Below are 27188 nucleotides of genomic sequence, written 5' to 3'. Positions count from 1 at the left end.
ACCCCATGGGCTGCAGCCTGCCAGGCTCCTCTGTCCATGGGGATTCTCTAGACAGGAATACTGGAGTGGGTTCCCATGCCCTCCTCCAGGGGATCTTCCCAACCCAGGGCTGCCGCATTGCAGATGGGTTCTTTACCATCTGAGCCACCAGGAAAGCCCAAGAATACTGGAGTGGGTAGCCTATCCCTTCTCCAGGGTAACTTCCTGACCCAGGAATCAAACCAAGGTTTCCTGCATTGCAGGTGGATTCTTTTCATATTTCTTGTAAATCACCATATGACAGAATCAAAATGTGACTTCCCATCTTTTCAAATGGCATAAATATTAGGGGTAAAAGAAAAAACATAAAGAATTGATCCCTGCCTTCAAGGGTTCAAAGTGAGGTAGAGAAGAAATTCAAGACAAAACAATAACACACACACATACACACACACACACAGACACTTCCCAGCTGAAAAGGGCCAGAGATAAGAGTCTGTGATGGTAGCTTTCAGGACAGACTTAGGGATTCAAGAGTAGACAAGACTTATTTCCATGCCCCCTCCTCCTCAACTTCTCACAGAGATCTCCAGGAGAAAGCAGCCTCACAGGACAGGCTCTGCCAACATGAGAAGCTGCAAATGAGTTAAGTGTGGTAAAGGAGACAGTCAGAGGGAGGCCCCACATTCTTTCAGCCTTGACAGAACATGGAAATGATACAGAAAAACTCCTGCCAAGAGAAAAACAGGATAACTGAACACTAAAGTGTCTTCTGACTGCAGGAAGGAGGCTGTTGGATGGCAGACAGCTCAAAATACAGGGAGCTAAATGCAGAGCTCAGCTGAATCTCAGAGAATCAATGAAAGCCAAAGGGGAGGGCCCAGTTAGCAGGCGGGGAGAAATGGGTAAGGTCTCCTGCTTTCAAGGGGTGAAGTGAGGCTAATGCCAAGAGAATGATGAACTGCATTTATTCCTTAAACCAATATTTCTTGAATGTCTACTGTATTCAGCTACCATATGGGATACAAGAGATATAGCCGTAAATAAGACAAAGGCCTAGATCCACATGAAATGTACTTTCAATTTAAGTGGGAGATAGGGAGAGGAAAGAAAAGACAGTCAACAGACAAAAAAATGGAGCTTCCCATGTGGCTCAAGTGGCAAAGAATCTGCCTGAAAATGAAGGAGCTGCAGGAGATGCAGGTTTGATCCCTGGGTCAGGAAGATCCCCTAGAGGAGGAAATGGCAACCCACTCTGGTATTCTTGCCTGCAGAATCCCATGGACAGAGGAGCCTGGTGGGCTATAGCCTACTCTTTGGGTTGCAAAGAGTCAGACATGACTGAGCACGCATGCATGTGAAACAAAAAGATGAATAAGATAAATAACAGCTTATAAAAAACTGCCATGGAGAAAAAGAAAAAGTTGAATAATGGGACAAACTTACGTGGAAATTTATGGCTAGATAGTATAAAAGGCATCTGACTGCTAAGCTAAGTCACTTCAGTCGTGTCCGACTCTGTGCAACCCCATAGATGGCAGCCCACCAGGCTCCCCCGTCCCTGGGATTCTCCAGGCAAGAACACTGGAGTGGGTTGCCATTTCCTTCTCCAATGCATGAAAGTGAAAAGTGAAAGGGAAGTCGCTCAGTCGTGTTTGACCCTTAGCGACCCCATGGACTGCAGCCCTCCAGGCTCCTCCATCCACGGGATTTTCCAGGCAAGAGTACTGGAGTGGGTTGCCATTGCCTTCTCCAAAAGGCATCTGAGGAGGTTACAAATTTCATATTTGAATGACACAAGGAATGAACCAAAGAAACTACTGATGTAAGGACTCTAAAGAGGGGAAAAAAACCCTACAATTCCTATTCAACATTTGAACCCCATCTACAGTTTAGGCATTATCCTACACATTCCAGATATAGAACTAAACAAGTTAAACTAAAATCTTTGTTCTAACTACTTATATTCTCTTTGTGCAGGGAGACAAAGAGGAAGCAAGATGTGAGTATACATAGGTTTTTATATATATATATAAGACAATGTTTTAAGAAAATGATAAATGCACTAAGAAGAAAAGAAACAAAATTGTGTGTGTGTGTGTGTGTGTGTACACATGCATGCACTCCTCCCACTCCAATTTTAAATTAGGCCTTACTGAGAAAGGTGACATTTTAATGATGACCTAGAGAAATACTTGGAGGGTTTGGTGTAAGCAGGACATAGTGGGAAAAGGGAAGAGTGATGCAGGATGAAGCCAGAGAGACAGACAAAGTCTGGATTCTGGAGGGTTCTTGGCACAATGAAAAGGAGTCTGAATCTCAGTCTAAGTGTGATGGGAAGCAATTAGAGGAATTTAAGGAGGAATGTGATATGATTTTACATTAAAAAAAATCATTCTGGCTCTATGTGAAGAATGAATTGTAAGGAAGCTAGCTTATGTATAGAGAGAGATCAGGCAGAAGGCTGTAAAAGCAGCCCAGGCAAGAGAGAAGTGCTTTGAGAACAAGGCTGATGGTAGTACAGAAAAATGAGCGGAACTGGGATATGTTTTAGCTTGTTATTGTGCTCATGTGCTCAGTCATGTCCGACTCTGTGACTCCATGGACTCTAGTTCACCAGGATCCTCTGTCCAAGGGATTTCCCAGGCAAGAATACTGGAGTGGGTTACCATTTACTACTCCAGGGGATCTTCCCTACCCAGGGATCTAACCTGAGTCTCCTGCCACTCCTGAATTGCAGGCAGATTCTTTACCTGCTGAGTCATCAGGGAAGCTGAGGAATATGTTTTAGTTGTTGTTCAGCAGCTAAGCCGTGTCCAACTCTTTGCAACCCCATGGACTGCAGCACGCCAGGCTTTCCTGTCCTTCACTATCTCCTGGAACTTGTTCAAACTTATGTCCACTGAGTCGGTGATGCCATCCAACCATCTCATAAAGCATATGTTTTAGAGGTAAAGTTAAAAGAGCTTGCTGATGATCTGCATGCAGGCAGGGCAGGTGGACAGGAAAAGACATGAGTCAATTATAATGTCTAGATTCAGAAACAGTTTAATAAAGGATAAGAAAGGATGAAGCAAGCAGATTTTCTTTTTTTTTTTTAACAGCACAGAGTTCTGATTTACTCATATAAAGCCTAAGATGCCTATTTAGATATCTGAGTAGAGATATCAAGAAAGAAAGTGGAAACATGAGTCAAGAAGTCAGGCAGAATATTAAAGACTTGGGAGAGTCACTAGCATTTAGTTGGTACTTCGAATCAATCTCTTGGGTGTGGTGACCAAAAAATAACATGTGAACACTGGGGTCCCGGAACTGAGCTTTGAAGCACTTCAACATTTAGAACACAGGGGAAGAAGAAACCAGCAAAAAGAAAGCAAATATAAAAACAGCAAAAGCATTAAGTCAATGGCTCTCTAAGTGTAATCTCTGGGTCAGAAGTATTTGCATCACCTGGAAATTTGTGAAAATGTAATTCTCAGGTTCCCACCTAGAATTACTGAGTCTGAGGGTCAGGTCCAGCAATCTGTGTCTTAACAAGCCCTTCAGGTGATTTTGATATTTGAGAATGACTGTATCAGGTTGTACTAAAACCATAACTAACAGCGAGACAAGATATCTCATTGGAAACCATCACACAGACCAGAGAGCCTTCGCTTACTGCTGATACGGTCTATGGAAGTTTTCCAGACCACTGACATGATATCTTCAGCAGGAAGAAAGGAAAAGGAGAATTCTTGAGAGCAATGCATTGTTGTTCTTGACACATGGTATATCAGAAGAAAAGAGTGGCACAGATGGCAAACTGAGACACAACGGCAACTGAGGTAAATAACAAAAGAAACTAATATTCAAACTACAAAACAATGAAAGGAAGTCACTCTTTACTTACTGCCAAATTTCTAATTCAAGTTCACAATCATATATGCTTTTTTGATTGTACTCATATCTGAGTAAGCTTCTCTGACATATTATTATTAACAATTATTGTGAATGGACAGCTCTCCCCAAAGATCAGTTTTCACCAAGATTGTAAAAAATGGCATATGTCCAAATTACAAGTATCTCCCCCAATGTACACATCCATCCAAAGTGGTGAACCCAGAAATAAATATTTCAGATATTTTTCACAATCCCTCAACTATAAAAATAGAAAAACAAAGGAATGCAGCGAGAACTTTGGTTTTAAAAGGGAAGTCAAATGAGAAATATTTCCTTCTGAACATATAACTGTTTTCTAAATTAAAATGTTTTCAGATTAATTCTCTTATTATATGTACCTCTCCCCCTGTGGTTTAGCCCTCATGGTTTGGGATCCACAATTTTAGTCTCATGTAGTAAAGCAGATTTAAATTTAATTTCTGAATATAAAAAAGTGCAGCAGAAGAATATGAAATGACGGAAGAAAAATATTTCCATGCAATTAATATTAAAGGCAAAAATACCAAAATCAAAATTTGGTGTATGTGTTCAAAGAAAGCAACTCCTTTAAAAACTAATTTCTTTAAGATGGACAAACACTCCATTCCTTTGTCAAGTCAGGTTTTTAAAAACAAAAAAACCATCTAAACGAAAACTAAATGGAAAAGGGTGTGCACCCTTGCACTCTTAATTTACTATGAAATAATTCTTAATTGAGTCCAATTCATGTTATTTTTAGTTCAGTGACTGTAGCTGTCAGTTTGCTTTGGCCCTGACCTGTGATCTACGTGAATGGACCCTGGCCGTGCTGCCATTGCTCTGGCTAGAAATTTGGGACATGACAGAACAAGCATAGACCTGAACATTTATTAGAACTTGGAGAACTTCAATATCTATTAATTAACTGTGGCAGAGTAGAACTGCCACCTGCTGACAAGACAGACTTTATAACACAAAAGTAAAGTTGATTATTCAGACTTTTTAAAATCAGCCATAAGACATCTGACCCTTTAAACAGGCCTTTCTTTCAAATAATATGCGCATGTCATCTTTTAAGTTACACAGGCACACTATAAATGTTATCACTGTGGCTACCTCTACACTGTGATAACAATTACAGGTTTCTCCTGAAACCAACAATCAAGTTTCACATGGAAGTGCTTATTAATAATTCTGAATATTCTTAATATTAATACTAATAACAAATCTATAGACAGTTTATTCAGGCCACTATAACTTAGGCTCTCTCTATTATCAGTTGCCCACACATTTAACATAAAAAAATCACAAAATGTACAACACCATCAAAGCTCTTTCTGTATTTCAATTTAAAACAAAACCTCTGCATGTCTCTAAGAACATATGAAGTATCCAATTATTATATGTGCATTGCACATATGCTCGGAGAAGGCAATGGCACCCCACTCCAGTACTTTTGCCTAGAAAATCCCATGGACGGAGGAGCCTGGTAGGCTGCAGTCCATGGGGTCGCTAGAGTCAGACACGACTGAGCGACTTCACTTTCACTTTTCACTTTCCTGCATTGGAGAAGGAAATGGCAACCCACTCCAGTGTTCTTGCCTGGAGAATCCCAGGGATGGGGCAGCCTGGTGGGCTGCCGTCTATGGGGTCGCACAGAGTTGGACACGACTGAAGCGACTTAGCAGCAGCAGCAGCAGCACATATGCTATTCTTAATGTCAACACTCTGGATCTCCCCTTTAAAAAGTGACCATGCCAAAAAGGGTCTTTTTAGCATTTTAGTAAAGGCCCACTAATACATGGCTTGTATTGTTATAGCACCTGACCTCTGCAGAATCTTTTACCCCTGGTTAAACCAAACTATTTGCTAGGTATAATTAATTGCAATGAAATCAACATTTGCAAAGAGAATCAGATTTTATTTTTAGTGTAAATGCTGTGTTAGCCAAATCACTAACTTATCTTAACCTCTGGTTTAATCACATAAAAGAACCAGCTCACATAAAGAGAACCAGATGGACACTAGAATTCTCATGATTATGCTGCAGTAACTTCATTTACTCATTCAGCAACTGTTTATAGAAAACTTTGGATGCTAGGCATTGGAGTTAAAAGTGTGAATAAAGTTAAACTTTGCTGAGGGATACCTACTTTCAGTGACAGCTAAGTGTCATGAAGGATATTAGAAGTGACAAAGATCTAGGTTGCTCAGGGAAAGCTTTTCCAAGGAAGTAACATTGGAGAAGGAAATGGCAACCTACTGTAGTATTCTTGCCTGGAGAGTCCCATGGACAGAGGAGCCTGGCAGGCTACAGTCCCTGGGGTCGCAAAAGGTGGACACGACTTAATGAATACACCACCACCACCACCACCACCACCACCACCATTTGAATGCGACTTGAATGGTGAGAACAGGTCAATGAAATTCTAGGGAAAAGAGCATTAGAGGCAGAGGAACAACTACAAAGAATTCATTTTAGTATCTTTCCCAATTTAATGCTTACTTTATTCAAAATCTAGTTTCAAAATCTTTCCCGCTAAATGGAGCCTTCTGTGATAAACTCTACCTTCAAATCATTGCTTACGTGTGCAATTCACATTACATTCATAGTTTTAATTTATGGTTCTGAAAATCTAGTCTCAGGATAAGTCAAAGTTTTTAAGAAGAGAACCTTAGGATCCTTCACTCATCTTTCATAATCTTAGCACAGAAAAGAATGTTCATTAGGTGCTGGAGACCAGCTATTATAAATGAAATTGGTATTTTGTTTCCTATTCTTACAATAAGGTTTGGCGACAAAGTAACTTCGAAAGAACCGAAGGTACCTTATAAATCCAAGAGGAAAGAGCAAATGACTCAGGAGTGTGAAATCTCAAACTCAATTCCCTCCTCTACCATGTACTTAGATATAAGGCTTCTGGCAAATCAAACTCTATGACTAGTTGTCAATATCTATAAAACGGGAGTATCATTTGCTCTATTTAATTAGGATTAGCAACTTCACTTTCCCTTTTCACTTTGATGCATTGGAGAAGGAAATGGCAACCCACTCCAGTGTTCCGCCTGGAGAATCCCAGGGACAAGGGAGCCTGGTGGGCTGCCATCTATGGGGTCCCACAGAGTTGGACACGACTGAAGTGACTTAGCAGCAGCAGTCATAAACTACATTTCATCATGATCACTGTCCTTAAAGCTGACTGTGGAAACAGAGCATAAATGCTAGAAAAAATGTGAAACAGTAACTGTGATTTCATTTTAGAACTGGAAGAAACCTTAAATTATCTTGTTCAATCTCTCTTTTTACGTGACAAATCAAGAAGCTCAGAAAAATGACGTGATTTGCTCAAAGTTACTGAAATACATGATGGCAGAATCAGTATGGCATCTACATTTTCTAAATGCCCAGCCCAGTACACTTTTATTTTAACCACACCACACTGCCTCTATCAATTCTTGCAACCTAGTCCCCAGTGTACTGATAGATAACTTACAATTCAGTCAGATCCAGAATGATAAAAGCTAAATGACTTAAAAATTTAAAAAAATACCTACATAGGTTTCTAATGCTGAGACCTGACATAATTTGATATCAAAACTGAATTTAGAAAGTTTCACACTGATTATTACTGAGTCATGGTATAAGAAATGTAAGGATTAAAATCAGCTGATGCCTTAAAAATATGCATCTGTGAAATGAGTGCATATTTGGCCTATGGTCAGAGTATTTTTCTTTATACACAGTTTCTAACTGAATCAGTATAATGCTGATTCAATTACACTGTTATTTGAGAAACAGAATATGATTTTCTTCATTTGTAGGCAATATACTGGTACCATATAAAATAATGAAATCAATATAAAATACTTTTTGTTTCTAGTCATCTTTCTCTGTTTCTCTGATTTATGATTTTAAGCTGAGAGCAGAACCTAAGTTGAGAAATAATGAGTGCCCGTGGTGCTTCCTAGATTATATAGTAATACTGCTTTAATGTGAAAATAAAGAATATGATGAAAATTATGTAATGGTTTTAACATTAGAAAGGTCTAAGTTCAAATCTTTAACATGAAAATAAACTGAGTAATAAAAACTGAAAAGAACAAAATTAAAAGACTGCCTAACATAAGAAAATTTCATCTAGAAACAAAAATTTACTCTTCAGGAATGTCCTAAATCTACTAAAGAATAGTTGAAACATCATCTAAACTAAAGGAAGGGTCTTTGGAAACAGAACCCAAGTAGGAAGTTAAATAGCTTTGGGGGAAGAGTAAAGGATAGATGAGACCTTACTAACAGCCAAGAATGTAAAATGCTTCAGAAAGCAGTGTGGGAAAACTAAGGTTGTAAAAACCAGATGATGTAAGTCTCTGAAAACATTTGGTAGACCACGAAGTACAAGTTATTATTATATAACAATTTGTAGTCTACAAGCATAGCAGTTCGCCACAGAGTAGACGTAAATGCTTATTTAAAAACTGCAATTCTTTTATACTGACTCACTGAAGTTTTATTCTTAAAAAAGAAAGAATGTTAGCCATGAAAGCGGGATCAACTATCCAATTCTGAAAAAAGAATTTATCATAGTCTCAATAGAAACACACACACACACACACACACACACACAAAACCTCCCCCTCTTCCAAAATATGGGTCCTTCTTTTAGCCATATGACCTTAAAGGAGGTCACAGTTCCTCTCTGGAACTCAGTTGCCTAGTAATGTGTGTCAGGCACTGAGTTGGGTGTCTTGCATGTATTGCCTAATGAAGTCTCATACAAATAAAATGAAGTAGAAATTACAATCATTTTATAGTTAAGGAAACTAAAGCTCAAAAAGGTTAGTCAGGAAACTTGCTCCAGATCACACAGCTAATAAATGGCATAGCTGATACACTGAACCTTCATCTAACTCCAAAGGTTTTGCTCTTCCCACTTACACTATCTTGTAAAATGAGGCTGTTTTCAGCGATCTTTAAGATTATTTTAAGCGTAAAAATAAAGTAACCTATTATTCTTCCAAAAGATGCATAGGAAAAAAAAAATCATTCGTTGAAGGATAATTATCTCACTACTTTTAGCTTACCACTGTCTAAAAGTAACTTAAAATTTTTAAAGTAGTGATAATTCTTTGAGAACACGCAGGATTCTCGTGGGTGTATGTAATGCAGGGTACTTAGTAAATTTCTTAAATGATAAACAAATGGTAAATAATAAATACTATTTCCAACCGAAGTTTTAATACTTTCTAAAGTATTTTAAAGTCTTTAAAATATACATAGCTTTCAGTTTTCTAAATTTTATGGTCTATACAACCAACCTCTGTTCATTGAAAAGAAGCAACGTGCTAAAGGCACATTGTTACCTTGCTCCAAAATAATTTTAAATACTGCAGAATAAAGGATGTATTCAGGTTTTATAACAGCGATTTCTGGTCTGATCTCACATTCTAGTTGTCACTGAAATCACTCGTTATTTCTTCAGAATATGCTACCTGAAACATTTTTTTCATCCTAAACCAGTCTCCATTACTAATGGTGAAATTAGCCTAAATTAGTCTAATTGAAGGCTATTAAATAACATTTAATATAACTACTGCTCTATGGAATCGGCGAAACAGCTATTCGGTACCTGGAAAAACTATTAGACTTGTGGATGTATTAATTTACGAAGCATCCATTGAGCACCCACTGCGTGCCAGATGCTGAGCCAGAAGTCGAGCATAATATATTCCTTGACCCTTAAGAACACCATGTTTTGGAGAACTAAAACTCCAAAACGGCCATGGTCTTTGATATATTTTACTACTTACAGATTCTAGAACTGGTGGACCAGACGGTCGCACCAGTTTATCCTTTTCCGTTTGAGATGACCCAAACTCTAAGCACCGGAGTATTAAATCCAAACTCAAGAGTGCTAAAGTGAGAAAAAAAAGAGAGCTACCCCGGAGCAGCTGAACGCGGAGAGCTCCTTTACACCCGGTCTCTGTGGGGTGTGGGGACTCCCGGGTGGGTCCCGAGAAATAGAGAGGTTGGGAAGGCGCCTTTAGAGTCAGGACGAGGTAGAGTCCGGGACAGGCCAGGGCCCGAGCCTCTGTGCCGGGCCTCGCTCACCTCTTCCACCTCGATCTCCTTGTAGTCTATCTCTTCAAAGTTGAGGACTTGGGAGGGGGCTTCGATCATCTCACCGGCGGAAGACGAGGAAGAAGAAGAAGCGGCGGAGGCTGTAGACATGATCCCTCGCGGAGCCCGGGGGGCCCGGGAAGGCTGCCGCCCGGACAGTCCGGGGGAGACCCGCGCCCACCCGCCTCCGGACCGACCTTCAACCTGGAGCCACGGCGATCCGTGGCGGGGACAGGGACAGCGGCCACAGCCGAGTCCCGGCTCCGGCTCAGCTGCGTTTTCCGCCGCCCGGCCCCGCCCACCAAACTTCCGGTTCCTGCCAGAAATCGGAAACAAGAGGAGGGCCTTGAGATCAAGAGAGGGGAGGGGAGAATTCGGAGACTAAGACAGAGAAAGGAAGGACAGGTTGGGGGTGGGGTGGGGGAGAGGTGGGGTGGGGGAGGGTGAGAGGCTAGTTTGGACCTGAGGGACAAATTTCGCGAGACCTTTATTAAGGGCCTACAGCAAAGTGATGATACCGCGAGAGCTGACGTGTGACGTAATTAAAACGCGCGAACGGAAGTGGCGCAGGGCACGATGGAATCACAGTACGGTTGGTCCTTTAGGAACCAGCGGGAAAGATAAAAGCTACAGTTTCAACCTTGTTTGGTGAAGTATGTTTTGACCCTGCTCCCTTTTCTCTCAGAGACCTGCAGATGGACGGGGTAGTATTGGATTGAGTTTTTGTGATGAAGCTTACTATTCAGTTTCACTCCTAAGCTAAACTGCACTATTTCTTAAAAAGCCTAGGAAAATGTATTTTGTGTTTGGAGGGAAGCGATTTGCTACTGTTACTTTGAGCCAGTCCCTGATGCTATCAGAGATTATAAAGAAAATAATACACAGCGAGCCAGCGTATGTAACCTGAATAATACTCTATAGGCTCACGAACAGAAGTTAATTTTAGTTAAGGTAGATACTTATGATTTGGCATAATTTGTCGTTCATTTGAACTTATAGGATGTATTGGTACATGTCGGAGTGCAGTGCTTTGTGCTGAATGCTTTACATTTAGGTATCCATATTTTATCATTAACAGTAGCCTTGCAAATTAAATATTTTTGTTGCCATTTTCAGGACAGGAGTAAACAGGCTCGGGAGTAAATCAATTATGATTCTCAAAGCACCTAGCTCAGTATATTTCCAAGGTGAAAAGTATTTCCTGTGTTGTACTATCAACACAATTTTTAATTTTAAACTATCTGTTAAACATCAGTCAGTTTGACCTAAAGCCTACTTGGGAAAATTGGAGTTAGAGATGAAGAATGAAACGTTGTGAAGTTCAAATTCTATCTCAGTAGGAGACCAAAAAGGAAACAGAAAGGAGAAAATGAGGGGAATGGTGATGGGAATATCAGCGGAGGAGAGTTTTTCAAGTAAGGAATAGCTAACCAACGTTGGGATTCCGAATAGGTCACTGAATTGGGCAAATAAGGAGTTATGAACTCCTGGAAGACAGTGTGTGTCTTTTTTTTTGTTTGTAGTGTTAATAACAATGATAATTTGGTGAATGGGTAAGAGAATGGAAGAAAGAATAATTTCTTTCACAGAGCAATCTCTGGGTGATCTTACCCAGGGTATTGACCACTTTTATGATGATAACTCACAATCTCTCCGAGTTTTCAAATTTTTCCTGAATTCTGGACCTATTGAACATCTCTGTTTAGACGTAACTTAGTGCATGAACTTTAAGATTCCAAAAACAAATTCAGAAGTTATCACCTACTACATATATATTCTTTGTGTGCATTTTCTGTCTCCATGAAGGATCCCATTATCTACTCAGTTGTCCAAATGAAAAATCAGAGCTTTATTTCTATGTGTATTACAATGAAATGATGCTTAATTAGTGCACTAATAACCAAATAGAATGGAGAAGGAAATGGCAACCCACTCCAGTATTCTTGCCTGGGAAATCCCATGGGCAGAGGAGTCTGGAAGGCTACAACCTATGGGATTTCCCAGGCAAGAATACTGGAGTGGGTTGCCATTTCTTTCTCCATTCCTTCTCCAGTCAGACATGACTGAACAACTAAACAAAAAACAACCACCAAGTGGAAGCATATTAAATTAATGGGATAACCATTTTTACCTGTCATTTCTTTACTCAAATTCCCAAACTAGGATGGTCACCTTTTAACCTTGTCCTTTCACTCACAGGTCATATTTACTTTTTCTTTAACACTTTGATCTTAAAACAGTGGATGCTACCAAGTGGGAATTCAAGAGATAATTCTTTTATGTTTTGGCTGAATGAATACTTCTGCCAGTCCTAACTTTCATGGAGTGCATGATCTATTTTCTGTACCTTCAGTTTAGAACTAAAATACTGCAGACAAGGGATTAGTCACCATAGTCATGATGGTGTTCTGCTTGTTTCCCCCCCCCCCCAAAATTTTGTTATAAAAAATATTGAAATACAGAAAAGTTGAAAGAATTTCACAGTAAACAACTATATACTTACTGGTAGGATGCTATCATTAGCATTTTACTGTACTTGTTTTTATCATATATCTGTCTATGCATCCTCTCATGTGTACATCTTTCTTATTTTGTTGGATGCATTTCAAAGTGAATCTCCTTCATGATCTTGGACATCTACCTTAATACTTCTGCTTGTATATTTTATGCATATATTTGGACTTCTGATGTTGATAGTAATCTAAAATCAATCCTTTTGCTATTTGCTTGCAGTTTTTCTTTTTTTTTTTTTTTTTTTACAGTCCCAGATCTTATCGTCCTTAAGGCCCAGTGTACCGCTCTCATTCTGTGATTTGATTTTATGAGCTGGTTCAGTTCAGTCGCTCAGTCATGTCCGACTCTTTGCGACCCCATGAATCGCAGCACGCCAGGCCTCCCTGTCCATCACCATCTCCCGGAGTTCACTCAAACTCACGTCCATTGAGTCAGTGATGCCATCCAGCCGTCTCATCCTCTGGCATCCCCTTCTCTTCCTGCCCTCAATCCCTCCCAGCATCAGGATCTTTTCCAGTGAGTCAACTCTTCGCATGAGGTGGCCAAAGTACTGGAGTTTCAGCTTCAGCATCAGTCCTTCCAAAGAACACCCAGGACTGATCTCCTTTAGGATGGACTGGTTGGATCTCCTTGCAGTCCAAGGGACTCTCAACAGTCTTCTCCAACACCACAGTTCAAAAGCATCAATTCTTTGGCACTCAGCTTTCTTCACAGTCCAACTCTTACATCCATACATGACCACTGGGAAAACCATAGCCTTGACTAGGTGGACCTTTGTTGGCAAAATAATGTCTCTGCTTTTTAGTATGCTATCTAGGTTGGTCATAACTTTCCTTCCAAGGAGTAAGCGCCTTTTAGTTTCATGAGCTGGTACATTCACATTTTTCATTTAAGCTGATTCAAGTTGTATTTTTGTTATTTGCAATCAAAGAATCATAAATAATATACTTTGACTCTAGAGAATTGAGGGAGGGGAATTTGACTCAGTTCACCTGAATTTTGACTTCGTATTCCTTTTAACTTTTTTAACTTTCATGAGTTAAGGATGGAAGCTTAGACCTCACAATTTCATGTGAACTTCAGTCACTTGTCTATAGTGTCTCCACAAATTTCCAGATATCCAGATAATCACGATGGTATGATCACTCACTTAGAGCCAGACATCCTGGAATGTGAAGTCAAGAGGGCCTTAGGAGTCATCACTACGAACAAAGCTAGTGGAGGTGATGGAATTCCAGTTGAGCTATTTCAAATTCTGAAAGATGATGCTGTGAAAGTGCTGCACTCAACATGCCAGTAAATTTGGGAAAAACTCAGCATTGGCCACAGGATTGGAAAAGGTCAGTTTTCATTCCAATCCCTAAGAAAGGCAATGCCAAAAAATACTCAAACTACTGCATAATTGCGCTCAACGCTAGTAAAGTAATGCTCAAAATTCTCCAATCCAGGCTTCAACAGAACATGAACTGTGAACTTCCAGATGTTCAAACTGGTTTTAGAAAAGAGAGAGGAACCAGAGATCAAATTGCCAATATCTGCTGGATCATCAAAAAAGCAAGAGAGTTCCAGAAAAACGTCTATTTCTGCTTTATTGACTATGCCAAAGCCTTTGACTGTGTGGATCCCCACAATAAACTGGAAAATTCTTCAAGAGATGAGAATACCAGACCACCTGACCTGCCTCTTGAGAAATCTGTATGCAGGTCAGGAAGCAACAGTTAGAACTGGACATGGAACAACAGGCTGGTTCCACATTGGGAAAGGAGTATGTCAAGGCTGTATATTGTCACCCTGCTTATTTAACTTCTATGCAGAGTACATCATGAGAAATGCTGGGCTGGATGAAGCACAAGCTGGAATCAAGATTGTCAGGAGAAATATCAGTAACCTCAGATATGCAGATGACACCACCCTTATGGGAGAAGGTGAAGATGAACTGAAGAGCCTCTTGATGAAAGTGAAAGAGGAGAGTGAAAAAGTTGGCTTAAAGCTCATCATTCAGAAAACAAAGGTCATGGCATCTGTTCCCATCACTTCATAGCAAATAGATGGAGAAACAATGGAAACAGTGTCAGACTTTATTTTTTGGGGGTCCAAAATCACTGCAGATGGTGGATGCAGCCATGAAGTTAAAAGACGCTTACTCCTTGGGAGAAAAGCTATGACCAACCTAGACAGCATATTAAAAAGCAGAGACATTACTTTGCCAACAAAGGTCTGTGTAGTCAAGGCTATGATTTTTCCAGTAGTCATGTATGGATGTGAGAGTTGGACTATAAAGAAAGCTGAGCACCGAAGAATTGATGCTTTTGAACTGTGGTGTTGGAGAAGACTGTTGAGAGTCCCTTGGACTGCAAGGAGATCCAACCAGTCCATCCTAAAGGAAATCAGTCCTGAATGTTCATTGGAAGGACTGATGTTGAAGCTGAAACTCCAATACTTCAGCCACCTGATGCGAAGAACTGACTCATTTCAAAAGACCCTGATGCTGGGAAAGATGGAAGGCAAGAGGAGAAGGAGATGACAGAGGATGAGATGGTTGGATGGCATCACCAACTCGACATGAGTTTAAGTAAACTCCAGGAGTTGGTGATGGACCGGGAGGCCTGGCTTGCTGCTGTCCATGTGATCACGAAGAGTTGGACACGACTGAGCGACTGAAGTGAACTGAATATCAAGCTATTGAACTGGACTTGAAGTCCCTTCCTGTTTGAGCACTCTGTACCACCCATCCTCAGTGTCAGTACATAACAGAACAAGTTCTGTATTTTACCTGTTCGTGTGACTTTGTTATGAGTAACAGAAAACTCAAGACAACGTTGCTTAAACAATAAAGGGGATTTATTAGCTTAGTTAAGTTGAAAGCTAAGAGCTAGAACAGACTTAAGAGCGTCATTTGAATCATTAAGTTACTGGTAGCATCAGTAATTGAGTTTCCATTGTTTGTCATCTGCTTTTCGTGATATTTGCCATTATTCTAGAACAGAGTTTCTCAATCTTTTTTCCCATTGTTAATCCCTTAAGGAACCTTTTAAGACTTTTTCTTCATAGCTCCCAGAGTTTTTACTAGTACATATATACTGTGTAATTTGTTTATGAACTGTATGCATATTTTTGGTTTATACATAAAGACAGTAAATTTTTTTTCCTCTCCAATTTCACCCACTGGGATATGATATCATCCCCATTAAGAATGCATGCTCTAGCCATTTCATTTTTCATGTGACATACCACATTGTCTAGTACAATGACAGCATCTCTTTTGATAGCTGCTTCAGAAGAACAAGGAACTTTAAACTTTGGCAACTATACCCTTGACTGAAGAATGGAGATGGGGTTTGAAGTTATGAATGTCTTTATCTTAGATCTAGGACTCACCGAGTTGTGAGGTTTGAGAAGAAGGAGCTGCTAACCAGAAGAAAGATCTAGAGACTTTTAAGAGAGCAAAGCAGGGAATGGTTGCTGGGAATGCAGCCAACAAATGTTCATTATTTATATGTCTATTCAGGTTGTACTCTATACTTAGAAAGTGTGTCTTTACTGTGTCCCAGAACCAAACTAGCCTACCAGTCAAATATTCTTTATAGAAAGTTCAGAAGTAGTTTTCCACTGTATTCAAAACTGCAGTTTTCTCACAGAAGAGAGCCAAGCCCTTAGCAGTTTTGTCAAAGTGCTGGAGAGTGGCTCCCCAAATTCATGCATTTCTTTGATATTTGGGTTTCTTTATTCCATATACTCCCGATATCTTCATTCTAGATCTTTCATGGTCCATGGGCTTCTGGGAGGGTTTGTGTTCCAAGTGTCCACAATGTGGCTGGTCAGAGTGGGCCTGCAAAAGTGGAGTAAAGGTGCAGCTCCAAGGTGTTCTCTGACATGATACAAAGCTAGCATTTCTGTTTGCAGCTGATGTTCTTTTTTGTCCCCATCAATTGTGTTTCTGGCGAGGCAACTGCTTTGATGGTGCCCATGTGTCCTGCGGATAAAATTTGCATCATTGTTTTTGAAATTCTTGATATGAAACAATGTAGCTGGTTTCAAAATCTATTCATATTATCCCAAGGAGTTTGAACATTGTATTTGCCATTTAAGTAAGAGGAAGAATTGTTTAGAGAGTTTTAAATTACTATTTCAGCTGTTGTAAATTTTTAAATGGTTGTGAAAATATTTAAAAAGTTTCATTTTCTTGTATGAATATATGTTCTCTTTGATAATGACTATCAAGAATTTGAAGAGTTCATTTTTAAAAAGTCTTGATTAGGATTGTTAGTAGGTATTTCAAGTACAATATAAAGTCTTATATTAAAAAGTTAGAAAGGAAAGCTTATAAAAATTCCTCTTAAAATTTTGAAAAAATGTGTTTGATGTTTACAAGGATTCTTTTGATGTTGTAATGCTTTATTTTTAAAAATAACCCAATGTGGGAAAAGCAGGGGTTTTTTTTTTGTTTTGTTTTGTTTTTTAAATTAAGTCCAAATAGATTCTTTAAAATCTTTTCCAGTTTATCCCAGAATATTTTGCAGTATTATCATCTTTAACCTGTACTATGACATGAAAATTTTGAGATGCTAGGAGGGTGTTCCAGTAGTAATAGAAGTGTTAGTGATTTGAACAATATAGATGGTGGCCACAGGGGTTTCGGATAAATGGATTTGAGAGATACTGAGGAAACAGAATTGGTGGGATGTTGGGGAAGGAGACAAAGGAAAGGGCAAAAGGTATACAGGATGATTCCCAGATTTCTCACTTGTACAACTCAGTTGGGAAGGGTGCTATTTGCAGAAGCAGGGAAGACTGGAACAAGATTGGGGGAAAGGAGAATAAAGAGCTGTTCAAGACACTGAGCTCGAGATGCCTGAAAGAGTTCCAAGTGTAATTATCAAGTAGGCAACTAATCTTAGGGAAAAAGGCAGTGCTGAAGAAACAGATACTGGCCTATTGATGGTAATTTCAGTCATGGAAATGCACAAGATTACTTAAGGAAGATGTATAAAATGAGAAAGAAGAGGAATTAGAACCTTATGGGATAAAATCTTTAAGGTAGGGGTAGAGGCAGAGGAACTGCCAAAGAAATTTGTGGAAAACTAAAAACTATGATGTTGTGGAAATCAATATAAAAGGATATTTCAGTGTTGAATACTTTTCAAGAAGCTAAACATGAGAAAAACTTGGAGTATCCATTGGATTTGGGTCTTGCCGCCTGAAGGTTAGCCAAGGCAAATCTCTATGTAGGGAGGGTGTGGCAATGGGCTCCAGTGGGTAGGTTGGAGTGTCCACATGCGGGTGGTGTAAGGTTCCTTGCAGTGTAAAATTAGGTCTAGCATAGGAGGAGTGGGGACAGGTCAGGAGCTCATACCACTTGCATTCTGGTGCAGGATGGAATTTGTTCCCTTTACCAATTATTTTGAGTTAGAAGTTATAAATATTTTGACTTACGTATGTGAGCCTCTGTTTGTATTCTTGCTCTGGGCCCTACAAATGTTAGGATAAGACCTGCTTTTATATGAGGTAGATTTCTTTTCTCATTACTAGCGGTCTACAGGTTGTTGTTTTTGTTCTTCAGTTGCTAAGTCGTGTCCGACTCTTTGCAACCCTATGGACTACAGCATACCAGGCTTCCCTGTACTTCATCATCTGCTGAAGTCTGCTCAAACTCACCTCCATTGAGTTAGTGATGCCATCCAACTGTCTCATCGTCTGTCGTCCCCTTCTGCCATCAATCTTTGCCAGCATCAGGGTCTTTTCCAAGGAGTTGGCTCTTTGTGTAAGATGGCCAGAGTATTGGAACTTCAGCTTCAGCATCAGTCCTTCCAATGAATATTCAGCCAGATCCCCCAGAATTCTGACTGCTTCCTTCAGTTTCTTTTTGTGTTTTATGGGACATTGTTTGAAGTATTATTTCTTAATATCCTTCTGTTCAACTTCACTGTTCAGTCTTCTCCAACACCACAGTCCAAAAGCATCAATTCTTCAATGCTCAGCCTTCTTTATGATCAACTCTCACATCCAACTACTGGAAAAACCATAGCTTTGACTATAGGGACCTTTGTAGGCAAAGTGACATCTCTGCTTTTTAATATGCTGTCTAGGTTTGTCATAATTTTTCTTCCAAGGGGCAGGCATCTTTTAATTTCATGGATGCAGGTCTACAGGTAGGTAGATTTTCAATTTCTCTAATTTCCCACTGATGTCTATCTTATCATTTAGATCTTGGCTCAGTTACCTCCACTTCTGCTTCCTACCACTTCACTTTTTATCCATTACTCAGTTTTATTTCTCTCCCTTTACCTATTTGACATTATCTTATTTACTTTTATTGCCTTGTTTATTTTCTGTCCTGCCACCCTCTCCCCACTCCATGGGATGTCAGTTCCACTGGGACAGGAATTGATCATAAGCATTGTGTTCACCACTATTGTCTCAGGATTTAGAACAGCACCCGAAATGTAGACACTTAATAATCTTCTAAAACATAAATGAGTATCCACATTTCTAAGTAAATGCTGTTTATTTCAGGTATAAGGAATAGATGAACCAAATATTTCCTATAATACCACTGAGGAAAGATTTAATAGATAGCTAAATTGACATACAAGTAGCATACCTAATTATCACAGAGATTTCTTAAGTATTTGAGAATTTTGAAGGTGCTTTGTTCTATCAGTCAGTTTATACCTCTCTTCAATGTTAAAATGACTAATGTTTAGATAATTCACCTTGTGTGTTTTGCAAGGGTAAACTTTAGTTCTTCTTCTTCCCCAATACTCACTACTATTTAATCCATTTGAATTATTTGTTTATTGAAGTTTAGTAATAAGGTGTTATTGTGGCACTGATGATTGCTTTCAGACGTAACTTGTATTTTAACTAAAACAGATGCAAAATCAGACAGGATAGACATTTTTATTCTCTGAATGTCTGAGGCAAGCTTAAACATTCTGTTGTACCTCAGCATCAGTTTTTAAAAGCAGAAATTTAATCAGATAACAACATACTTCAGAAATAAAATTGGTCTTCATAGAAATAGTGCTTTTCACTACAAAAGGGCATTCATTAAATGTTTTCTTTCACAGACCAATATGTCAGGTCAGTGTTCCTAGATGGCCTTTTTCAGAAGAAATTCCAGGAACAATTTGGCTTCATTTACGGGAATGAATAAGGGTGTTTCATTTCACACAGCCTCAGGGAATCACAAATTAAAACTTTCCACTAAAATGGATGCCATCTACTATTCATTATTTCAGCAAACAAACCACTCTTCTCTGCTGAAGTTGCAATCAGAGTAAAGGATAGATAATACTTGAAACCTGCTAAGCTGAGAGGGTCTACTTTGCATTCTTATTTGTAAGCTGCCCCTTTAACATTTTCCTCTGAGTTCCCCAGCACCCTGCAGAGCTCTTCTCAGGGGCTCAAAGCTCCATTAAGTAAATAGAGGCTCTGTATTTGGAAGCCATCTCTGGGAATTCAGAGTGTTTTGAGGGGGAAATTGGTACTATCAAGATTAAGGTATTAATGAAAAGCTCTGTTAAATTTCTGTTGGGATGCTAATTAATCTTCTAAAAATTGTTAATCAGTTACGTAACACACTTAAACTTTAACACATGGTACAGGAAAAGTAACGGTATTTCAGCTATGCCCAGAGGCATCCAGAAAGTTAAGGGAAATAGTGTAGACAGAAAATCGCCCCCTAAATGTGATTGTATTAAATCAAATAGTTTGATCTTCAATATTTACTTGTTATATCACATTTGATAGGCTTGGGAAATCAGTATTTAGTGCTCGGATATTTGAAGAAATATTAGAAGTATTAGAAGATATTCAAGAAGTGGTTTTTGACAACTATTCCGTACTGGAATCTCTACCTGAAGTACAGAAATTTTTGCATGGATTATTAAACCCATGTTAGAAGTGTTAGCTTGAATTGTTAAATAAAGAAGTAATCTGGTAAGTCTTTAATATTTGAAGCTTGACTTAGCCATGCTGTCAATATTGAGCTAAATGAATATGCTGTAGTCCTATCAATATTAAAATATTTTGTTTCTGTTAATAGCAATATGAATCATATCAATGTTACATATTAAAATAGCATTCCATCTCTAAATCTTAATGTATTCCAAATGGTATGTGAAAGTATATAGTACAGTGCCTAGAACTTATGTGGTGTCCAAAGATGTTAATATGAGTGAAATGCTGTATAAAGGCATAGAGACACTTGACATGATGTGTCCATAAAAGTTACTTGCAGCCTACAGATTAGTCAATGAGTTTTACTTCTGGAGATTCTGATCCAGCAGGTCTCATCTGTGACTGAGGCAACCGGAGTTTCTATTTCACAGCCCAGTCGTGGAGTTGAGAACCATTAAGGTCACATATAGGCAGCAGCATATATTTTAAGAAATAAATTTAATAATTCATTTTTGAAGAACTGAAAATTATTGATAACATTTTAATCTTGGGCCCATTTTCCTGTTGTTTAAAAAAATAAAGTTGATGTTAGTGATTCTATTCTTATTTTGTAATACATTTCTTTTAACTAAAGTTCAAGACTTTCCAGTAGGGTGCTTGAAACAGCAATTCACCTTGGTGAGAGGAGATCTTGACCTTGGATGTAATCTCTGGTTTTGTAAATTCAGTAAATCAGTTTTAGTGGTTCACTTTAAGAACAGTTAGGTTTTTGATTCTTCCTTTCCAAAACCACTATTGGCCATGTGAACTAAAAAGCCAATACTGTATACTAGTCCTTTTGAGGATAGGGCTGGAGAAAGGGAGTATAGTTAAGCAGGGGCAATTATACTACTATAGATTAACAAAAGGAGGCTTGAGGAGTGGTATATTTAAAGAGATTACTACAGTTGTAATGAACTTACTAGTATCTTATAATTTTTTATCAACCAGAGCATTGCTTAAAAAGACAACAACTAGCTTGTAACCCTAAGAAGACATCTTTTTTAATGGGTTCTAGAGGTTGACTTCCCCGGTGGCTCAGATGGTAAAGCATCTGCCTACAATGCTGGAGACCAGGGTCAGTCCCTGGGTTGGGAATATCTCCTGGAGAAGGAAATGGCAACCCACTCCTGTATTCTTGCCTGGAAAATCCCATGGACAGAGGAACCTAGTAGGCTACAGTCCATGGGTTTGCAAAGAGTTGAACACAACTGAGTGACTTCACCTCACTTCAGAGGTTCCTTGTAAAGTCACCAAAGCCTTTTTGTCTGAAAGTGTGGAGTTAGATTACTAGTTCTAGGCTTCTGTTGAGCTATCAGATGATTAAAGTACTTTGGAGTATATTGGGTTTCCTTAAGACAGATGATTAATTATAATCTTATTTGTTTGAAGAATATGGACCTTCCCTGAAAAATAATATGGGGCCTTTCATACTCATTTATTTGATTGATAATTATACCTTAGGGTTACATCACTATGATTTTCCTAATAGTATTCTCTTTTCTTATCTGATCATTTACTACTCATTTAAGGCCTGCTTAAACTTGGGCTTCCCTGGTGGCTCAGAATCTGCCTGCAGTGTAGGAGATGTGGGTTCGATACCTGGATTGGGAAGATCCCCTGGAGGAGGACATGGCAACCCACACCCGTATTCTTGCCTGGAGAATCCCATGGACAGAAGAGCTTGGTGGGCTACTGTCCATAGGGCTGCAAAAAGTTGGACATGACTGAAGTGACTTAGCATGTATGCACATGCTTAAACTTGGGCCTGGTGTGGTGAGATTCTGTGGTTTCAGGGAGAGGAAATTGAAGTTGAAATTTAAGTAGAGTGAAATATTTTAAAGAGTGAAAGGTCACTTAGTCCTTAGGAATGAATCTTCAAGGATGTTTAGGAATGTGGTCATATTACAATTAATGTATCAAATGTATTATTGTTATACTATATGCCTTTAAATAGAAATTGATAATTTTGGGGAGGATGAAAAATAGCAAATATTGTCATTCAGTTTATGTTAAGGTTTTAAATCTCTAAATTTCTGTAAGTTTTCTAGTAATTACTTCCAGTTTCCTTGATAAATGGCAATTGCTTAAGTATTTCATTATCCTAATCCAAACTGGATGCAATTCACTGCCTGAAGGGGAATTTTATTCTGAGATCAAATTAAGCAATTCTCGATCAATCTAAATGAGAGCAAGTTTTACACCTCCTCATATATGCAGGCAATTCAAGAGTTTATTAATCAATATAAGCCATCTTCATTAGAAGAAAAACAATAGCATATTTGAATTGACATATGGTGGTTATTAAACTAACAGAAGTGGAGTCATCTTTGGTTTCCGTTTCATGTAATATTGCTTACCTTAACTTTCCTGCTTAGAATTGATTTCTACATTTTTCTAAGGGACTCATTATCAACTTTAATAAATCTCAGATTGATCCCCTTTGGGAAACAATACATTATTTCCTGTGTCTCTAGCTTAATTTATTAAAAAAAGGTATAATCAGAATTGATAATTCACTTCCAATTGAAGCATATTGAACTGGCATACATACAAATGATTTCTGAAAGCAACAAATTTTATCTGTAGAACTAAGATGTGAAATCTGGATTAAAAAATTAGTGTTTAAAAGTCATTAGAGCTTGAGAATGTAAGCTTAAGATTTACAAGGTTTAGGAGAAGGCAATGGCACCCCACTCCAGTACTCTTGCCTGGAAAATCCCATGGATGGAGGAGCCTGGTAGGCTGCAGTCCATGGGGTCGCTAAGAGTCGGGCACGACTGAGCGACTTCACTTTCACTTTTCACTTTCATGCATTGGAGAAGGAAATGGCAACCCACTCCAGTGTTCTTGCCTGGAGAATCCCAAAGACGGGGGAGCCTGGTGGGCTGCCGTCTATGGGGTCACACAGAGTTGGACACAACTGAAGGGACTTAGCAGCAGCAGCAGCAGCAGCAGCAGCAGCAGGATATATAGAGAACAAGAAGTTAAATGACTGTTTCTTTCAAGATGCTTTTTGACTTTAGATTTTTGATTGTATAATCATGTTCATATAGGGGAAATGGTTAGGGTTTAATCTGTTGTTTTTATTTTTGATACTTTATGACTAAAACAGAGTATGTAACTTGTATAGAATAAAAAGTTCTACATAAAAGCTATCCCCTCTTAGCTAGGTTGTCAAAAGTGAAATTTAAAAAATAAATATTCAAAGCTCAGTGTAAGTGAGCTGCTACAACTGTGGAATTCTGGTATATCTGTTTCTGAATAGTTCAGTCCTAAATCATTGGTTCCGTCCCTCATCAACAACAGTGGTTTACTGAATACAGATAGTGGTAGCCACTGTTCTCTAGTGCCTTTAAAGGCTATTTAACCTAATACTAAGGAATTACAATTATATTTTACTTTCATATCCTCTCTTTATTCTAGGACCTCTTCCCATTTATATATCTATTGCCATTACTTGCCTGGTGTAGCAGATGCTGTGAGTGCTCCACCCATATCCCCTCAGATTCTATTACTCTCCCATGCGTGCCAGCCTGACTTTCAGGGGCCAGCAACTACATCTTTGTTGGACTAGCCTTGGGTTGCCAAAACGCCCTTTGTGTACATGCTTGGGTAGGCTGAAAGTGAATGAGAACTAATGTCTCTCAGGTGATGGCCCTTAATCCAGTGGAGCTATGATGTAGAGGTATAAATTTCCAGGCTCTCCACCCCTTTGCTGGAATAATTCTAAAGCTTCCCTGTGATGTCCAGTGGGTTAGTTGGCTTAATACACCCTCTGTTGGCTGCCTTTCCTTTTCTCTATCATTTTCGTATTTCCTCGTCAGAGTCAACTGTTCTAAAAAGCTATGTACGTTCAGTTCTTGTCTCAGGATTTGCTTCTAGGAGAAGCCAAGCTAAGAACTTGTTCTGCAACCAATCCAGGTAGAATCTTGCTTGTGGCACTGGAAGTCTACAAGACACAAATAATAGGTAGAATTTTTGTATCTTTTTCCAATCCGAAACTTACATACCCCAACATATGACTGGTAGAGTCTTTCTGGGTTTATTTGATTATAGATTCACAGACACATAAATGCTGTATTGGATTAACTGTTTTCATTTTGAGATCACAAAATGGCCCACCGAACTATTCACTTAAAATAACTGGATAGAGTGATTATATGTGTCATTCTTCAACTGAACAAAATTTATTGAACATTCACTATGTGCCAGATGAAAGTGAAAGTCACTCAGTCGTGTCTGACTCTTTTGCAACCCCATGGATTATACAGTCCATGGAATTTTCCAGGCCAGAATACTGGAGTGAGTAGCCTTTCCCTTCTCCAGGGGATCTTCCCAACCCAAGAATCGAACCCAGGTCTCCTGCATTGTACCAGCTGAGCCACATTCTTTACCAGCTGAATCACATTCTTTACCAGCTGAGCCACAAGGGAAGCCCATTTAAAGATATAGCAGTGAATAAGATGAATGATTACTTAGTCTTACCTCTCTGCCCTCACAAAAGCTTAAAGTTGAGCTTATGTTGTTGTTTCCAGGTATATTTATATGCTATTGTTGCAAATGTGTGCGGTTCTTGAAAATTTTGATAGTTTTTAATAGAAGATTATTGGTTTTGCTCAGTGTGTTTAAGTTTTCTCCTAGTACTTACATTGCAAGACTCAGAGGAATCCTCTGTAATACTTTTCTGTATCGATCACAACTTACTAATTTTGCATATCTCATCCATCTATTTCTTTTCTTTTTCCCTTTTCAGTTGTCATTGCCTTTCAAGAACTCTCCTTCAGTGACTTTTCATTATTGTAGAATTTTGTTTGTTTTAAGGAATATATTAATATTTCATTAATCTCAATGAGGTTTTCCTTTTTCAGTATTCTTGTATTTGGTTTAGCCTTTTTTTTCCCCCCTGCACTGCATGGCTTATGGGATCTCAGTTCCTGGACCAGGGATTGAACCTGGGCCGTGGCAATGAAAGTCCAGAATCCCAACCACTTGACCACCTGGGAACTCCCAGTTCAGCCATGTTTTGTAGTTAAGATTTTTGAAGTTTTTGATTAAGTATAAAAATGCTCAAAATTAAAAAAAAAAAATGCTCAAAATTGTATGCATTTTTGATTAAGTAAATAAGTGGTCCAAAACACAAGTAATACTATAATGAATAGTGTATTATCAGTTTGAAATAATTGCCACATTTAGCTTTCTACATTGTGGCAGTTTTCAGCTTAACTTAAAAATATATCAAGTTAAATCTTTGACGTGCATAAAATTCTTGTAAATGGTTACTGCCTTCCTGTCACATGTCAGGGTAAACATGTATAAATTAAAAGCTATGCTTTTTTTTTTTTTTTAATGTGCATGCATTGATTGGATTGTTCATCTGAAACTTGCACTCAGCCAAAACTTGAGGAAACATTACAGAAAGTTTATGTGTATAGTCTGTTATTTGAATGTTTGTAATATAATCTGTGCATTCCTTAAAAAAAAAAAAAAAGCAATTTCTAGCCATTCTCTGCCTTTAATTTTCTTTGTACATAGAAATAATTCTTAACACTCTGTAGTTGCCTTTTATTTGTCCCCCAAACAGTCACTTCCCTAAAATTCTTGTGGTATTAGCATCTTTGTTTTTTTTGGAGAATGACCATTTTCTGTACTTGGGTTTAAGGTGAGGTTGACTACTCACTCCCCCTTTCAGTGGTAAGAACACCATCTTGGTATGGCCATGAAGAGTTGTATACCCCTCTAGCCATGGTGATTGGTTTAAGAAAGGATGTGTAAACCAAGTCAGACCAATAAGAGCCAATAGACTTTGGCTAAAACCATGGGAAAGGCATTCTCTTTCTGCTTGTTTTGCTAGACTCTTAGTCAGTATACCTGAAGCTCCTAGTAGATATCTTTGTGGAACAAGTTTGCTTGAGAACAAAGCCTGTGAACGGAAATTGGAGTGTGGGTGGAAAGAGACTCCTGAGGACAATGCCAGAGCATTGGGGTTCAGTGGTACCTGGGGATCTACCCTGAACTGTTACTTACATGAACCGTTATGTTCCAGCTGTTCCACCATTGCTTTCCTGCAACTCCTTCATGGTTTGCTTTTTTTTCCCCCCTCACTTTCCACGGTAAGTTTCGTAATATTTGCTATATGGACCATATGAAACCATTTTTCTCCCTCCCTCAACAAGTCTTTTGTGATCAAAACACCAAATAAGTAGACTTCTATTTTAAAAACATTTTGACTCTTGGAGTATGTGCTAGAGAGTTAAGCTTTTCTTTGCTGTGAAGCAGTAAAAAATGGCTATGATGTTGAAATGATAGTTGCTTAAAGGAGAGCAGAGCCATTGAAACAAAATCTACAGTCATAAGGAAGACCTGTTGTTCTTAGAGACACCCTGTTGATTCAACAAATGTTTCCCAAGTTCCTGCTATTTTAGGCATGGAATAGAGCAGTGAGCAACACAGATAAAAATCCCTGACCTCTTGGAGCTGACATTCTTGTATTATCCCGGAAGATTGGTCCACAGAACTGGAGCGATTTCTGGGGTAGGTGGTACTCAGGAAGACTTCATTCGATTCTCTGACTTGAACCCAGGGTCTCCCATTGTACTTCAGTAAAATCCAAAGCCTTGGCACATTTATCAGAACTGCTCGAATCTGGTCCATGCTCACTAGTCTGAAACCTTATCCAAGAGCTTATACCCCCTTACTCCTGCTGCTCTAGTTTAAACAGGCCTTCTTCCCTTTCCTC

The 27188-nt window shown here is 38.9% G+C and overlaps 1 protein-coding gene and 1 long non-coding RNA gene across 4 annotated transcripts in view; one reads left to right on the top strand and one right to left on the bottom strand.

Annotated features, from left to right (window-relative positions):
- The window catches only part of MAP3K7 (mitogen-activated protein kinase kinase kinase 7), a 66151-nt gene extending 55749 nt beyond the window's left edge, over window positions 1-10402 (bottom strand). For 2 of the 3 annotated variants that reach the window (XR_011568465.1, XM_070796068.1), the window contains exon 1: window positions 9986-10402. Coding sequence is in view for 2 of the 3 variants with exons in the window: in XM_070796068.1 (XP_070652169.1) it covers window positions 9986-10105 (120 nt within the window). In the remaining variant the exon portion in view is untranslated. The remainder of the gene's footprint in view (window positions 1-9985) is intronic. The other variant, XM_070796069.1, reaches the window with a different exon arrangement.
- Window positions 10403-10499: 97 nt separating this feature from the next.
- Window positions 10500-27188, top strand: part of LOC139184924 (uncharacterized) — a 66935-nt gene continuing 50246 nt past the window's right edge. Inside the window, exon 1 of the long non-coding RNA XR_011568464.1 lies at window positions 10500-10647. This is a non-coding gene — a long non-coding RNA (uncharacterized lncRNA). The remainder of the gene's footprint in view (window positions 10648-27188) is intronic.

Source organism: Bos indicus, chromosome 9 (assembly GCF_029378745.1).
Source record: "Bos indicus isolate NIAB-ARS_2022 breed Sahiwal x Tharparkar chromosome 9, NIAB-ARS_B.indTharparkar_mat_pri_1.0, whole genome shotgun sequence".
In the NCBI taxonomy this organism is placed as follows: Eukaryota; Metazoa; Chordata; class Mammalia; order Artiodactyla; family Bovidae; genus Bos; species Bos indicus.
The sequence above is the reverse complement of the archived record's forward strand: the minus strand, read 5'-3'. Positions and strand labels throughout refer to the sequence as shown.